The sequence below is a fragment of the Nematostella vectensis genome, chromosome 10, assembly GCF_932526225.1.
Source record: "Nematostella vectensis chromosome 10, jaNemVect1.1, whole genome shotgun sequence".
Classification (NCBI taxonomy): domain Eukaryota; kingdom Metazoa; phylum Cnidaria; class Anthozoa; order Actiniaria; family Edwardsiidae; genus Nematostella; species Nematostella vectensis.
The window spans coordinates 3897501-3913026 of NC_064043.1; the positions used below are offsets into that span (position 1 = coordinate 3897501).

The 15526-nt window shown below is 40.6% G+C and overlaps 1 protein-coding gene, 2 long non-coding RNA genes and 6 other non-coding genes across 9 annotated transcripts; 7 read left to right on the forward strand and 2 right to left on the reverse strand.

Moving 5' to 3' along the window:
* The first annotated feature begins 1504 nt into the window (after nucleotides 1-1504).
* LOC5500036 (protein Wnt-8b) lies at nucleotides 1505-2833 on the forward strand. Its single transcript, XM_048733476.1, has 3 exons — nucleotides 1505-1704; nucleotides 1875-2131; nucleotides 2253-2833. Exons 1-3 carry the CDS (start codon nucleotides 1581-1583, stop codon nucleotides 2730-2732), a joined length of 861 nt encoding a protein of 286 aa, XP_048589433.1. The 5' UTR covers nucleotides 1505-1580; the 3' UTR covers nucleotides 2733-2833.
* Nucleotides 2834-3329: 496 nt separating this feature from the next.
* Nucleotides 3330-3401, forward strand: Trnae-cuc. Its single transcript has one exon. It is a non-coding gene; the product is annotated as a tRNA-Glu (tRNA).
* Nucleotides 3402-3474: 73 nt separating this feature from the next.
* On the forward strand, nucleotides 3475-3546 carry Trnae-cuc. Its single transcript has one exon. It is a non-coding gene; the product is annotated as a tRNA-Glu (tRNA).
* A 619-nt stretch (nucleotides 3547-4165) lies between these two features.
* Nucleotides 4166-4237, forward strand: Trnae-cuc. Its single transcript has one exon. It is a non-coding gene; the product is annotated as a tRNA-Glu (tRNA).
* Nucleotides 4238-4310: 73 nt separating this feature from the next.
* On the forward strand, nucleotides 4311-4382 carry Trnae-cuc. Its single transcript has one exon. It is a non-coding gene; the product is annotated as a tRNA-Glu (tRNA).
* A 72-nt stretch (nucleotides 4383-4454) lies between these two features.
* Trnae-cuc lies at nucleotides 4455-4526 on the forward strand. Its single transcript has one exon. It is a non-coding gene; the product is annotated as a tRNA-Glu (tRNA).
* A 1563-nt stretch (nucleotides 4527-6089) lies between these two features.
* LOC116616365 lies at nucleotides 6090-9075 on the forward strand. The gene is made up of 2 exons (XR_004295330.2): nucleotides 6090-6465; nucleotides 6579-9075. It is a non-coding gene; the product is annotated as an uncharacterized LOC116616365 (long non-coding RNA).
* A 900-nt stretch (nucleotides 9076-9975) lies between these two features.
* On the reverse strand, nucleotides 9976-12752 carry LOC5509531. The gene is made up of 4 exons (XR_007314020.1): nucleotides 12575-12752; nucleotides 11756-12078; nucleotides 11498-11641; nucleotides 9976-10534 (listed from the first exon to the last, which is right to left on the reverse strand). It is a non-coding gene; the product is annotated as an uncharacterized LOC5509531 (transcript).
* Nucleotides 12753-13159: 407 nt separating this feature from the next.
* Nucleotides 13160-14335, reverse strand: LOC5509557. The gene is made up of 2 exons (XR_004295324.2): nucleotides 13973-14335; nucleotides 13160-13797 (listed from the first exon to the last, which is right to left on the reverse strand). It is a non-coding gene; the product is annotated as an uncharacterized LOC5509557 (long non-coding RNA).
* Between the last annotated feature and the right edge of the window lie 1191 nt (nucleotides 14336-15526).

Below are 15526 nucleotides of genomic sequence, written 5' to 3' on the forward strand. Positions count from 1 at the left end.
AAATGCGAGTGCAAGAAATTGGTTGCTGTTGCGAAATGTGTGCGCTAATTGAATATATCTCAGAGAAAAAATAATTGTATCCTATCTCCTTCTAAAGTATACGTCACAACTTAGAATATGTACATAGTCAGAACGATATGGAATGTTGTAAATAAAATGTCCTGAAAAAATGTCTTGTGTGTTGTATCTCCATTGAAGCGCTTTCTTGAAAGAAAAACGTCAAGTTTCAGAAAAAGTGCTGTAATATGTATTATTGAATCGAGTTAGATCAGCCGGTGGATGACTACATGCCCTAAACATATGGTGTAGTGGTTAGGAATGTCCAGCAAAAGTTAATGTCAACTACATAAAAATTCCCATATGATCTAGTGGTTAGGATCCGGCGCTCTCACCGCCGTGGCCCGGTTTCGATTCCTGGTGTGGGAAAGATGTATTTTTCTTGATTTCTTTACACCGCAGAGATAAATTTGGGCAAAATAGATCTTCAACTATATGAAGTTCCCATATGGTCTAGTCGTTAGGATCCGGCGCTCTCATCGCCGTGGCCCTGGTTCGATTCCCGGTGTGGGAAAGATGTATTTTTCTTGATTTCTTTACAACGCAGGGATACATTTGGCCAAAATAGATCTTCAACTATATGAAATTCCCATATGGTCTAGTGGTTAGGATCCGTCGCTCTCACCGCCGTGGCCGGGGCTCGATTCCCGGTGTGGGAAAGTTGTATTTTTATTGATTCCTCTAAAGCGCAGAGATAAATTTTGCTAAGATTAATGTTCAACTCAATGAAGTTCCCATATGGTCTAGTGGTACTGGCACCCTGAATACTATGAGGGAGATCGAAAGGCTCCATGTTTTTTTCTAAATTCATAAATTTTGTCAAACTGTCCTGAACCATAACAAAATAAACACCCGCTAAACACTATCAATTTTCACACTTTTTTTTGTCTCAAGCAAAAAAATACCGCGGTGTTTGCGCTTATTGTTTGCTTGTTAAATTGATTCCTATTTTACTTTTCACACTTTCTTTTGTCTCAAGCAAGAAAATACCGCGGTGTTTGCGCTTATTCTTTGCTTGTTTAATTGATTCCTGCTTCACTTTTCACACTTTCTTTTGTCACAAGCAAAAAAATACCCTGGCGTATGCGCTTATTGTTTGCTTGTTAAATTGATTCCTATTTTACTTTTCACACTTTCTTTTGTCTCAAGCAAGAAAATACCGCGGTGTTTGCGCTTATTGTTTGCTTGTTTAATTGATTCCTGCTTCACTTTTCACACTTTCTTTTGTCTCAAGCAAGAAAATACCGCGGTGTTTGCGCTTATTGTTTGCTTGTTTAATTGATTCCTGCTTCACTTTTCACACTTTCTTTTGTCTCAAGCGAAAAAATACCCTGGCGTATGCGCTTATTGTTTGCTTGTTTAATTGATTCCTGGTTCACTGGTTCAGGACCATTGTTCAGAATTAAAATAGATTTGTTTTGGCGGTCTTTATAAATGTCTGGACATTTTGGTAGCTCACACAAACAAGCTGACTTAAGCAACAACACGATATATTCACCAAGAGAAAATACTTTTCAAAAAATATGAAATTGCAATTGATAATTACCTATCTCGTCATTCTCAACTCCTCCACTGGCCAAAAAATGGAAGTAGCACCAACGTTGCGTTTATCGCAAATAGGAAAAGCAATGATCGAACAGCGCACGCGTTAGTGATATATTTTCTCTAATCTTCTTTTAATTCGATTTGACACTTTTGCAGTACCGCGAAGCTGATTCTACAACAAGAGAGCCGAAAAATATAACATGTTCTTCTTTAAGTGTTAATGTGTGTTATCTAAATGCATATCTAATAGGATTGTTTTCTTGCATTCACAGCTAACAGAGAGACAGCCTTCGTACACAGTATAAATGCCGCAGCCGTCACGTATTTCTTAACCAGGGACTGTAGGAGAGGCATCTTTAGGAATTGCGCGTGTGTGCGACAGACGGGCCAAGCTGGAGAATGGCGGGGGTGCAACGACAATGTCAAGTTTGGTGAAGTGCTTTCCAAACACTTCCTAAACGCCCGCCATGTGGACAAGCGCAAGGCCAGAGCGGTCATCCATTTGCACAACAACGCTGTTGGGCGCAAAGTAAGTGTAATAGGAATGCTGCCATAACTCAAACAGTTACATGATATATATAAAGGGGTTTAATCGGTGGTGTTTAAATGTATTCATTAAAGCTTACGGATTTTTTTTTTCTTTTCTTTAGGATGTTAAGAAGACTTTAAAGCAACAGTGCAAGTGCCACGCCGTGTCCGGCGGATGTTCGAGCAAAAGCTGCTGGAAAACACTGCCACTGTTTTCCGAAATAGGAGACTACCTTAAAGCAAAGTACCAAGAAGCTCAAAAAGTCCGTCTGCATACCAACAAGCTTGTTTTGAAACTTCCTTCCCGTGTGTTTGCACCGCTGACCAAAAAAGCCCGTCGCAGCCTGGTCTTCCTAAAACCCTCTCCAGACTACTGTCACCGCGACACAAAGAAAGGGTCAACCGGTGTGCTAGGTCGAGAATGTAGCAGCGATAGCCCAAATTACTTGGAGTGCATTCAGATGTGTACGTCTTGTGATTTTCGAGTGGAGAAAAAGTTAGCCGTCAGAAGTAGCAAATGTAAATGTAAGTTTGTCTGGTGTTGTGACATCAAGTGTAGCGAGTGCAAGAAATTGGTTGCTGTTGCGAATTGTGTGCGCTAATTGAATATATCTCAGAGAAAAAATAATTGTATCCTATCTCCTTCTAAAGTATACGTCACAACTTAGAATATGTACAAAGTCAGAACGATATGGAATGTTGTTAAATAAAATGTCCTGAAAAAATGTCTTGTGTGTTGTATCTCCATTGAATCGCTTTCTTGAAAGAAAAACGTCAAGTTTCAGAAAAAGTGCTGTAATATGTATTATTGAATCGAGTTAGATCAGCCGGTGGATGACTACATGCCCTAAACATATGGTGTAGTGGTTAGGAATGTCCAGCAAAAGTTAATGTCAACTACATAAAAATTCCCATATGATCTAGTCGTTAGGATCCGGCGCTCTCATCGCCGTGGCCCTGGTTCGATTCCCGGTGTGGGAAAGATGTATTTTTCTTGATTTCTTTACAACGCAGGGATACATTTGGCCAAAATAGATCTTCAACTATATGAAATTCCCATATGGTCTAGTGGTTAGGATCCGTCGCTCTCACCGCCGTGGCCGGGGCTCGATTCCCGGTGTGGGAAAGTTGTATTTTTCTTGATTTCTTTACAACGCAGAGATAAATTTGGGCAAAAAAGATCTTCAACTATATGAACTTCCCATATGGTCTAGTGGTTAGGATCCCGCGCTCTCACCGCCGTGGCCCGGGTTAGATTCCCGGTGTGGGAAAGTTGTATTTTTCTTGATTTCTTTACAACGCAGAGACAAATTTGGGCAAAATAGATCTTTAACTATATGAAATTCCCGTATGGTCTAGTGGTTAGGATCCGGCGCTCTCACCGCCGTGGCCCGGGTTCGATTCCCGTTGTGGGAAAGTTGTATTTTTATTGATTTCTTTACAACGCAGAGATAAATTTGTGCAAATAGATCTTCAACTATATGAAATTCCCATATTGTCTAGTGGTTAGGATCCGGCGCTCTCACCGACGTTATCCGGTTTCGATTCCCGGTGTGGGAAAGTTGTATTTTTCTTGATTTCTCTACTACGCAGAGATAAATTTGGGCAAAAAAGATCTTCAACCACCTGAAATTCCCATATGGTCTAGGGGTTAAGATCCGGCGCTCTCACCGCCGTTGCCCGGGTTCGGTTCCCGGTGTGGGAAAGTTGTATTTTTCTTGATTTCTTTACAACGCAGAGATAAATTTGGGCAAAATAGATCTTCAAGTATATGAAATTCCCATATGGTATAGCGGTTAGGATCCGGCGCTCTCACCGACGTGACCCGGGTTTGATTCCCGGTGAGGGAAAGTTGAATTTGGGCAAAATAGATCTTCAACTATATGAAATTCCCATATGGTCTAGTAGTTAGGATCCGGCGCTCTCACCGCCTTGGCCTGGGTTTGATTCCCTGTGTCGGAAAGTTGTATTTTTCTTGATTTCTTTACAACGCAGAGATAAATTTGGGCAAAACAGATCTTCAACTATATGAACTTCCCATATGGTCTAGTGGTTAGGATCCCGCGCTCTCACCGCCGTGGCCCGGGTTAGATTCCCGGTGTGGGAAAGTTGTATTTTTCTTGATTTCTTTACAACGCAGAGACAAATTTGGGCAAAATAGATCTTCAACTATATGAAATTCCCGTATGGTCTAGTGGTTAGGATCCGGCGCTCTCACCGCCGTGGCCCGGGTTCGCTTCCCGGTGTGGAAAGTTGTATTTTTCTTGATTTCTTTACAACGCAGAGATAAATTTGGGCAAAAAAGATCTTCAACTAACTGAAATTCCCATATGGTCTAGTGGTTAGGATCCGGCGCTCTCACCGCCGTGGCCCGGGTTCTATTCCCGGTGTGGGAAAGTTGTATTTTTATTGATTCCTCTAAAGCGCAGAAATGCAGAATTTTGCCAAGATTAATGTTCAACTCCATGAAGTTCCCATTTGGTCTAGTGGTACTGGCACCCTGAATACTATGAGGGAGATCGAAAGGCTCCATGTTTTTTTCTAAATTCATAAATTTTGTCAAACTGTCCTGAACCATAAAAAAATAAACACCCGCCAAACACCAACAATGTTCACACTTTTTTTTGTCTCAAGGAAGAAAATACAGCGGTGTTTGCGCTTATTGTTTGCTTGTTAAATTGATTCCTGGTTTACTTTTCACACTTCCTTTTGTCTCAAGCAAGGAAATACCGCGGTGTTTGCGCTTATTCTTTGCTTGTTTAATTGATTTCTGGTTCACTTTTCACACTTTCTTTTGTCTCAAGCAAGAAAATACCCCGGCGTATGCGCTTATTGTTTGCTTGTTTAATTGATTCCTGGTTCACTGGTTCAGGACCATTGTTCAAAATTAGAATAGATTTGTTTTGGCGGTCTTTAAAAATGTCTGGACATTTTGGTAGCTCACACAAACAAGCTGACTTAAGCAACAACACGATATATTCACCAAGAGAAAATACCTTTCAAGAAACATGAAATTGCAACAAAAGACCATTATATAAGAGAACGTATCCCCGTGGCCCATGATACCGTCCATAAAAGCTATTTTTAGATTGCGCGAGGTTGTCAATCATACCATCCATATATGGCTCATCGCGCCATATTTGGTTACGGGCACCCAGCGAGCTATAGTACATTTTCACAATTTTTTTCCCTCTGCACTTCTTGACTTCGTTCGCATCCTTTTAGCTGCTTCTCATAGCTCATGATTACAATGCTACTTGTAGGATGGTGTCCTGGTATCTGTTAAGTTATCTTATGTTATCTAACTGTTATATAAATAATTAAACGGGAAGACGTCGGGGAGACAGCGAATTCGGAGTTCATTCAAGATGCATCAGGCTGACTCCTAGAAAGTTCTTTTTCTCTTCAATTCGGTGAGATGGAAAACTTAGGCATTCTCAGTCTATGTTATGTATTTAAATACAAGAAGGCCTTTATTTTTCTATGATTTACAATATTTTTAGATGAATGAACTTCAATTCTTCACGCAAATGTTCAGAAATCATGTCACTCAAGAAACCCTTGACAACGGAATAAGATTTACTTCATTATGGAGACTTGAAATCTTTTATTTGGGCATTCTCAGTCTATGTTATGTATTTAAATACAAGAAGGCCTTTATTTTTCTATGATTTACAATATTTTTAGATGAATGAACTTCAATTCTTCACGCAAATGTTCAGAAATCATGTCACTCAAGAAACCCTTGACAACAGAATAAGATTTACTTCATTATGGAGACTTGAAATCTTTTATTTGTGAAATACCTGCCTTAATGACCACAATATTGGTGTGAATATAATGGTATTAAGTTCTGGATATATCTTTATCATTAAATTGGAATTGAAACAGAATTGTGTGTTGTAAACACAGATTTATGATTGATTGTTGTTTTACTTACTGGGGAAGTTGATCCCTGTGCCTAAAATCACGCACTCTATGCATTTTAATGTCCGAGAAACGGTTGATTGGAACCAGCGTACTCTATGGAAGATCATTTTCACAGCGTTTGTAAAAAAGGATGGTTTTCGGTCAAAAAGATTTCCATAACAGCCTCTTCCGGTTCACATCGCTCAAGATGTGATCGCGCGTTTGACTCATGTTGCTAGGAAACGTGAGCGTAACCAATCAGAGGCGTTTCTAAAAATAACTGCTTGTTCTAAAAATAGCTTCCACGGACGTCATCATTGGAACATACCCTAATACGGGGGATTCGTTCTCTTACATCATGGTCTCTTGATTGCAATCGATAATTACCTTGCTCGTCATTCTGAACTCCTCCATTGGCCAAAAACTGTAAGTAGCCACAACTTTGCGTTTATCGCAAATGGAAAAGCAACGATCAACATCGCAAGCGTTAGTAATATATTTTCTAATCTTGTTCTAATTTGATTTGACACTTTTTGCAGTACCGCGAAGCTGATTCTACAACAAGAGAGCCTCGAAACATTAAAGAACAGTATCCTGTACGCCTCGAACTCCGCCGAAAGAGAATGCCGACAAAATTTAAAGCCAGTAAATGGAACTGCTCTTGTTTGGGCCCGTCCAGTGGTGCAAACACACGGAAAGGATGTTTTAAGACAAGCGCATGTAGACAAGTTTGTTGGTATTGAGAAGAGATTTTTACGAAGATGGGAAGAGACCAGGGTAATGTTTGAGCCTACGTGGTGTCTTTTAACTACATCTACGCCCCTACTGGTCATTTTCAGAAGAATGTAAAAAAGGAAGGCTGATATTAGATAAAGTTTTATTAGAAATAATAGAGATGGGGTCTTTATGAGCTTTTAAGGAAATCAGAGGGTGACAAATACTATGGTGCTCTCTAAACATTTTTTTGTCTTAATTAAGTTTACGAATCTAAAATGTTATTCATCAATTTTCGGCAGTACAATGCTTGTCACTTCCATTCAGGCGTGCAAGTTATTTCTTATCAAATACGTTATATTAATCAAGCCTACCGTCGTTGGTATTATTTTGAAAGTTAGTTTTTTTTTCTCCAATAGCCCGTTTATTATAACACAAAAGCTAAGACGTTGGCAAATATTTTCAATTCACAGAAAGATGTCAGTTTGGCAAATTTTCTTATACCCAGCCGACATTAATCAATGAATTTATGGATAAATGCGTATCGTGACGAAACAGTCATGGTTGCATGAGTTTGGAGTATAATAAATGATATCATCCTCAGACGACAACGCACAAAAATGCTCTAAGCACAAGCCAAAGTCACCCTAAACTCCAAGGCAGCACAGAATGGCACTTAGCAGGATACTCAAACATTTGGCTTTCCATTGGCAATTACTTTTGCTTCTGATGATCTTGTTTTGGACCAAGATATCAGCTTGCATATCAGACCAAGAATGCGCATACGGGAGCCGTTGTGTAAGCAACTCATGCCAAGAAAACATCTCAAAATCGACCCAAATGATTATTAGTGGCACAATATTGCTAATCCTTCTATGCTGTTGTTTGGTATCTTGCCTGTGTCGATTCAAAAGACGTCGGCGTAGAAGACGTAATAATCCCGTAACTCGCGGGAATCCCGAACAGTCTTATCAGGCTGATAACATTTCTGTTGACATTCCAGATGATCTCCTAGAGGAGGTAAAGAGTAGTAGTGTGAGGAATTCCGCGGGCCCCCCGCCTTATTTGTACTTATTCCAAAAAGGCTATGGCCAGGACGACGATGTCCATAATAGGAAGAAGCGACTGGATGTCGTGGAGCTGGATTTTGGACTCGGGAAAGAAGCGGAGGAATCTCCTCCAAGTTATGCCGACGTGTGTATTAGTGGTAGTATTGGTGTTGCAAACGAAGCGGCTGATAGCACATGAGGTTTGGTTGGACTATGAAACTGTAGTTCTCCGATGGTACGGAATAGGTGATATAAAGAGGGATGTACACGGATAAGTTTTCAAAAATTCATAAGAAAGCTCATGAAGCTATCAAGCTACAATGAATTTAAGGGGCGCTAAGGAACCACTTGGGAAACGTAACATATCTAACATTGGCAATCCATAGTCACACGGCTAAACACAAACAGGGCACGAGGCACTAGGGTGTATCTCTCTCTCAGGGGCGGATCTAGCTTTTCGCTAAAAGGGGGAGCTGGCTCAGTGACTCAGGGGGGAGGGGGTAATGTTTTTGTTACATTTGGCTTTCTGGCAGCCCAAAGGGGGGGGGGGTTTAACCCCCTAAACCCTCCCTCTAGGTCCGATACAGTCTTTTCTTCTGTTGTTGGCGCTCGTTAAGGAGTTGTTGCCATCTTGGCGGTTGGGCAACGACTAAAATAATGTGCATTTTGGCATCCAGTACTTTACATTCGATTTGAGGTTTTCCGTTCATGCACTTCTCTTAAAGGGCGCAACGCATTTCGAAGTGGGACCTGATTACCGATTGCACAACAATGAGAAGACTTAACAAGTAAGATAAGATAATTGCGTCTGATCTGTGTTGAGCAATTACATTCTAACTCAGCATGCAACCATACCTTTTTCTCATAAGCCATATTACAAAAAAAAGTCTTAACACTAAAATCTGTTTTATGCTTAACTTATGCTGTAATTGTTATGCCCAATCAAATTTTTATTATTCACACATACATTTTTGACAAGCCAGGGTGCATTTTCATTCCATGCCTTTTTCACGGACACTTCTTAGCCGGACTGTCGACCGTGTAGTGGGATCAGTACTGTGTTCATTAACGGGTTCTTTGGTATTATATTCGGTAATTATACTTTAGGTAAACATTTTCCTTGTAACTTACATATTTTGATGCTTTTGTTTACACAAAGATTGGCTTCTTGTATTCTGTAGATGGATGTGATTGAAGAAACGCATATTATCCGATACGAGGGCCAAATGTTATTAGTTATTTTTTTCTAAATTACAATTTGGATTATGTTGTCGTTCTTCTTCGTATTACTATCTTTGATGAACTGCAACAAAATATCAATATTCTTCATTTTTTACTCCTCGCATTCAAGCCCTTATATTCTATGCAAACGTAACCGTGCCAATGAGGTGTAAACATAGACTTACGGAATGTGGCGCTCTTATCTCGCACTTTGCATATGTACAACACATCAGCGTATAAACCATCAGTACATAAAACATCAGTAGTCTTGAGTAGTATACAGTCGATTGTCTAAACGTTGTCGGGAACCGGCCGCGACTAAGCGACAATCCCCCATGTAAGCGTGGGTAAAAACCACTAAAGTGCCCAGCTGCATATATTAACCACCGCTTCTAATACCGTATTCACACCAGCACTTAAACCAGTTTAAAGGTGGTTAAATTAGACTGGTTTAAAATCCCAACCTCCTAAGACTGGCAGAACCAAGAACAAAACTAAATAGACTGTGCTGTACATGTTACTAAGTGATCATTTAGCTAGTAAGCATTCAACACAATGAGAAACTTTGCAAGTTATCAGGCAAAAACCTTGTTTAACTAAACATGGTTTTGGTGTGAATGCAGCATTAGCCTAAAGTTATGCAGTGGCTAATATATGCAGCTAGGCGCATCAGTTGTTTTTACCCATGCTTACAATGCGGGCTTGTCGCGTAGTCGCGATGCCGGTTGACGGCAACGTTTTGTCATTCGACTGTGATCAATCTCGCACACCAGCGTCTAGCCCTGTCCATTCGTGGTGCTAAGTACTTCCTGCCCGGAGCTGAACCCTGGCTTGTGCTGGCGCTATTTTTCAGCTTGCTCAGCGGTTTTAGCGTTGTTCAGTGTACACGTCTTGATCACGTGACCGTATTGGAAGGTGTGGAAGATCGCCCGTTGGGCAATGGGCAGCAATAACCAGTGGAAACACGTTTATTAAAAAAAAAACAGGCTTCTGCGTAAAAAGGTCTCACAAATAAATACACTTAATTCGCTGTACGTTGCCTTATCCATTGTCATTCAGACAAGGGGCAGGTCTAGGTTTAAAGATAACAGGAAAGTCAAGGCAGATACACAAACCCACCTTCACCTAGTTACCGTCCGCACAGTATCTTGCATCCCAAGACTCAACCAGCTTCTTTAGCTTGTAAACAAAGAAACTAAAACAGTTACGCACATAGACAGGCACGCTAAACTGACACACCCCGGAGTTGCCATGGAAACAGACCGATCTCTTGACCACGCCCTCCTGTACGGTTGGGTGGGTCCCGTTCATCCAGCAATGCGCCGTGGCACCGCACCGACCTCTGGACACCACCTTGTTAGGAAGCCGGTAGTAGCCAGTTTTACCGGTAAAAAGATACCAGTTTGATTCGTTTAGGTTGGCGTTATCGTTATAGACGGACGACGTCACGCGCGAGGAAAGACGGGAGTCGTCGTTAAGATTGACGTAATTACTGCATTGGTCCAGAGTCTCTGAAAGTAATTACATTGAACAGCAGATTTACAATATGCTTCAGAAAAGAAATATTACCCTAAAATAGACAAAACACAAAAAAAACTTGGTAGCTGCTCTCCTAAAGAAACGAAAAGCGCACACCAAGATAGCTCTCCTCCCGTGCTATGAATTCTTCCATACTTGGGGACGAAATTATCACCCCACACATTTGACGCGAGGGAAGATAGAGCGGGGTTACCAGTGATCAGATCACTCTTTAAGGCTAAAAGATAGACACATCTCACATTTCATCACTCTATGAAAAATTGAGTGGAAACCATCTAAGTGTAGGCCAACTATTTAAGGCTTTTGACTGACGGAAGACAAAATTTATTTTGTCGCTTGAAATTCGTGAGCATGAGTTCGCCGAACGCCAACCCTTGAGTAAACCCAGTTGACCTCTAATAACTCGAACCCTTGAGTAAACCCAGTTGACCTCTAATAACTCGAACCCTTGGGTAAACCCAGTTAAACTCTAATAACTAGAACCCTTGAGTAAACCCAGTTGGCCTCTAATAACAAGAACCCTTGAGTAAACCCAACTGACCTCTAATAACTCAAACCCTTGGGTAAACCCAGTTGACCTCTAATAACTCGAACCCTTGGGTAAACCCAGTTGACCTCTAATAACTAGAACCTTGAGTAAACCCAACTAACCTCTAATAACTCGAACCCTTAGGTAAGCCCAGCTGACCTCTAATAAGTCCAACCCTTTAGTAAACCCAGTTGATCTCCAATAACTCGAATATTCAGGTAAACCAGGTTGACCTCTTATAACTAAAACCTTGGAAAAATCCAGTTGACTTTTTATTCGACTTTTTATTTTGATTATGTCGGCCGAAATGAAATACTGGAGATGGATTCTATATTCTACAGTGTTTCAAAGTGATTACTCGACCTTTCTCTTAGTCTCTCTTTTGCAAATTGCCCCAAATACTTACGTATGACGAATGTGTATATCTCTGCTCTCATCGACAGGTGTTGTGCAAATGTTTCGGATTTATACGAACACAGCGGGCTCGTACAATCTCTGGTAACATGTTAGTGACAACTGACTCGTCGCTTGCTGCATTTCCAGGAAATATCTAGGAAATAGTTAATAAAAACATAACAAAATAAATAAACAGACTCATAGACAGGCACAGGAAGCCCAATCTTCCCACCCCTAGGTATCCTCCCTTGAGCTAAAACCCAAGTACCTTGTCTGCCCCCGATTCTTCCTTGATGGTGGACCACGTGGTACATGTAGTGCTGTACGACACAGCGTATGACGTCACATACTGATTATTCTGAAATCGTTCTTGTGTGGCGATAGCAGTAACATAACGGTTCCTCCCAAAATCCACTTGAAGGAATTGAAGATCAACAGAAACCTGGCCATTGGCTACCCAAGCTTGATAGTTTTGATAATTGCCGTGAAGGCGGCCATCGCTCGGCACACAATGATCTCTCAAGTAGGAAGAGACTTTGATGTCGCTGGCAGGAATCTCATAACTTGTCATGCCCAAGGGGCCTAGTGCATCTGGGAAATGCAAAGAATGTTAAGGAATTTATATAAGGGCTTGTCAATTAAATACCCTAAAGGTGAAATAACCGTCCATGGGTGATGTCTGATACTTTGTAGGATGAAACTGATTGAAAGAATCTCATTGACTCGCTTGATGAGTTCACGATGGAAACTGGTGTTTTTGGGAGCTAGTGCTTACTTTTGTTAACAATAGTGCGAATTGGGATTGTGTTATGAGATCATGACCGTAAGAATTTACCATATTGCATAGCATTGGAAAAGCCGTTTTACGTTGTAATACTGATTAAATTCATTTGTGATTCAACTGGATTTAATTTGCTTTGCTTAAGTGATCTCTAACCCATTCACATTTTTTTTGGATTCGTCACAATTTTTTACACAAATCGGCTCCAGAAGTATTTCATAATGAGGAAAGCAAGGGGGCGCTAAGTATATACGATTTTAATCTGGGATTATATAAGCATGTATTAGAAATATGCATGTCACGTACCTGCAATGCATCCATAGAGCTCCACCCTGAGACACACGTGACCAAACCACGTACAGGTAGTACCCGGATGTTCTTCGCAGTGATTATGTGAAGAAGCTTTTATAATCTTTGTTTATCGAGGGTAGCATATTTAACCGAATATACAGTTTTCTAACATATGGCCCTTGGTTAGTAAACACTGTCACTGGGGGTGGTCACTGCCAGAGGGTTTATTGCGTCCCCAGTGGTTCTTTTACGTCCCTTCGGTTCAGGTTAATGTAGTGCAGCTTGAAGAGACGGGACCTCCGGTTTTTTGTCCTTATCCGAGAAGACTGGAAACACGGGAGAATAACTTCAACTCACTTGTGACACAAATTCGAACCAAGGCAGGAACCCGGAAAAATCCCCAGTTTGAGCCAGGATTCGAACCTTGGCCACAGCGGTGAGAGGCCGACGCGCTAACACACTTGGCCACCCGTGCTTCCACGAGTGCTTGACGACTCTGCCGCCATCTACGCTACTTACAAACTGTTAAAGAGCTACAGTTAGTTTACAAGAAATGATAGGGAAACTTAATACAAAAAAAAAATAAAGGACAAACTAATCCCTCCAAAAGAGAAATGTTTATTGTATAAACGAAGCTCAGCGCAAAGTTATAGAATTTTCGCGCGCATTTTGCGCTTTTCTACAACAGGTTGTTTGCCGCTTCTATTTTCGCACAAAGCATACACTACATGAAAAGCACGCAAATATATGAAGCGCGAGAATCTCCACGCTCACAATACCGAAGCTTTTTTGTCTAATTGCCATACTAGAGCGAGACATACGGTTGACTCCTAAAAATTCGAACCTTCAAGGGAAATCGGTATATGTATGTATTTGGCGCCATTAACAAAAATATTAAGAGCTTTGTGTATCGGTCGATGTTCTTACAATTTTTCGCGCTCCTGTCTCGACATAAGTGATCCACAAGTCCTGGATGACAGACGATTCTAGGCTAAATGAAGTCACAAACTGGTCAGCGGTCGGGTTTCCCTGAGTAGCGATGTACTTGATCATTCGGACGATGCCCAATAAGATCTCAAGGTATGGTTTAGTGTCACCTTGGGCCGCACACCACGAATGCGCACTGTGTAGCTTTGCCTGTTGGGGCCCGTATGTAGAGTTGGGTGATTTTGCTGATGATGACGTCATGTTGCTGTCTGATAGTTCTCTGGAGCCAATCCCGGCCGCGTCGTTGCATACTAGTAGAACAAACAATTACTAGCCATAGTCAATGACATGCAACCAATATTTTATAAATAAAATTACCCTGGTTGTTTATCTCTGTTTATGTTGGAAAATACATGAACTCTTCCGTCTAGCTAATAAAAGGGCTTAATAAGAAAAAAGAGACTTGGAACTCCCGTTTGAACATACCTTTTTCGATGTCACTTTCTCCAAGAATCTTCAACAAAAAATATATATATATGATATACACGTTACAACCAAGGTTACAACGTATCAACCAAGATCGTATACACCTATTTCAGGTTGACTATAAGAAAATGAAAATGATGAACGCCTAACACAACTGGTTATGTAGTGTATCTGTTAATAACATTTAGTGTATGAGACTAAATTAAGTAGCGAGGCCCATGTAATATATGACCATGATTGTAATACAAGAAAACATTATTATTTGTCAATTTGTTCCATTTTCTTATAGTGAAAATTGAAAAAGGAGTAATATGATAAAGCCAGTACCCAGGGGGGGGGGGGGGGGGGGTGCAGGGGGTGCGAACGCACCCCTTCCCCCCTCCAAACGGCCGAAAGTCCACTTTCGGTTCTCAATACACGGGCTATTTGTAGACAAAATTATAAAGCATAAGATAGGGGGGGGTCAGATTTTTATCAGAAAACTCACTCCCCTCCCCCCAAAAAATTAGGTCCATTTTTTCGGTTTTCGCACTCCTTCAAGAAAAATCCTGGGTATGCGTCTGTAATATCATAGGAATGGGAAAACATTTTGTTACTAAGCAATTGGTGAGATCCCTGTGTGTTTTTAATCAAGGGGTTGGGGCATTGGATAATCAAGCTAATTACGAGTGTCATTAACAATCGTCCGCTTTAAAGTCATGTTCCAAAATTCCGAAGTTCATTAATCAAATTGATCATTCTTTAGAAATGATAAATAAATCCAACAACTTATCATCGATTTTATGAATTTGAACCGCTTGTACATAATTCTCAGACTCATTACTATACAAAAATTATGTTCGCTGCAGGCCTTGATAAGCGCGAGATCCGTATTTTGGTAGATCTTTCTTTCTAAAAGGTCTGTGCTCTCCGTGATTTGGTTAAAGCGTCGGCCGTTATTGCAAACTGCTTCATGAGATGGAGGCTCAAATCAAATTTAAAATTTATGAGCGCGTGTCCCGCAGACTGATTAGACATCGCTAGGTGTATGGCTTAATTTTCTCTTTTGATTCAATGCTGTGCTTATCCGATTCCCGTCGACAAGTGTTTGTTTTTTGTAAGCTTTTTTACCACTTTTTACTTTTCATTTATTTTTATAAGTATCGTTTTTTTTTTCGCCCTCATTTTATAACCAATAGGCTAGCATTGCGAATTCAATTGAACTGAGCTCTAAAACTAGTAAATTTAAGGTGACTATAAGGATTCCGTTTAAATGTCCAAAAATTATTTTTTCGTTCAACCGTTAAAGTTTTGCAACTTTCAATTGTAGTTTAAATCGGGACCATACCATGTGCAATGATGATACAACGATTTGCAGGTAAAACAGAGAAAATCGTTCTAACATGTCTTATCTCAGATGCGTTAGGACAATAACCCTCTTGATAGAAAGATTGCTTTGAAACGGTTTAACTTACCTTGAATAAAAACCCTCGTTGTAGTAGTAGTTCGAAAACCAGAACTTGGAAGAGGGCGGATGTTAGGTGAGGCATGATAAATAATCAATCCGGAACTCTA

Coding starts and splice junctions, on each gene's coding strand:
- LOC5500036 (XM_048733476.1), top strand. CDS start 1,581: ATGAAATTGCAATTGATAATTACCTATCTCGTCATTCTCAACTCCTCC. Junction 1,705..1,874: donor AATGATCGAACAGCGCACGC/GTTAGTGATATA, acceptor TTGCATTCACAG/CTAACAGAGAGACAGCCTTC. Junction 2,132..2,252: donor ACAACGCTGTTGGGCGCAAA/GTAAGTGTAATA, acceptor TCTTTTCTTTAG/GATGTTAAGAAGACTTTAAA.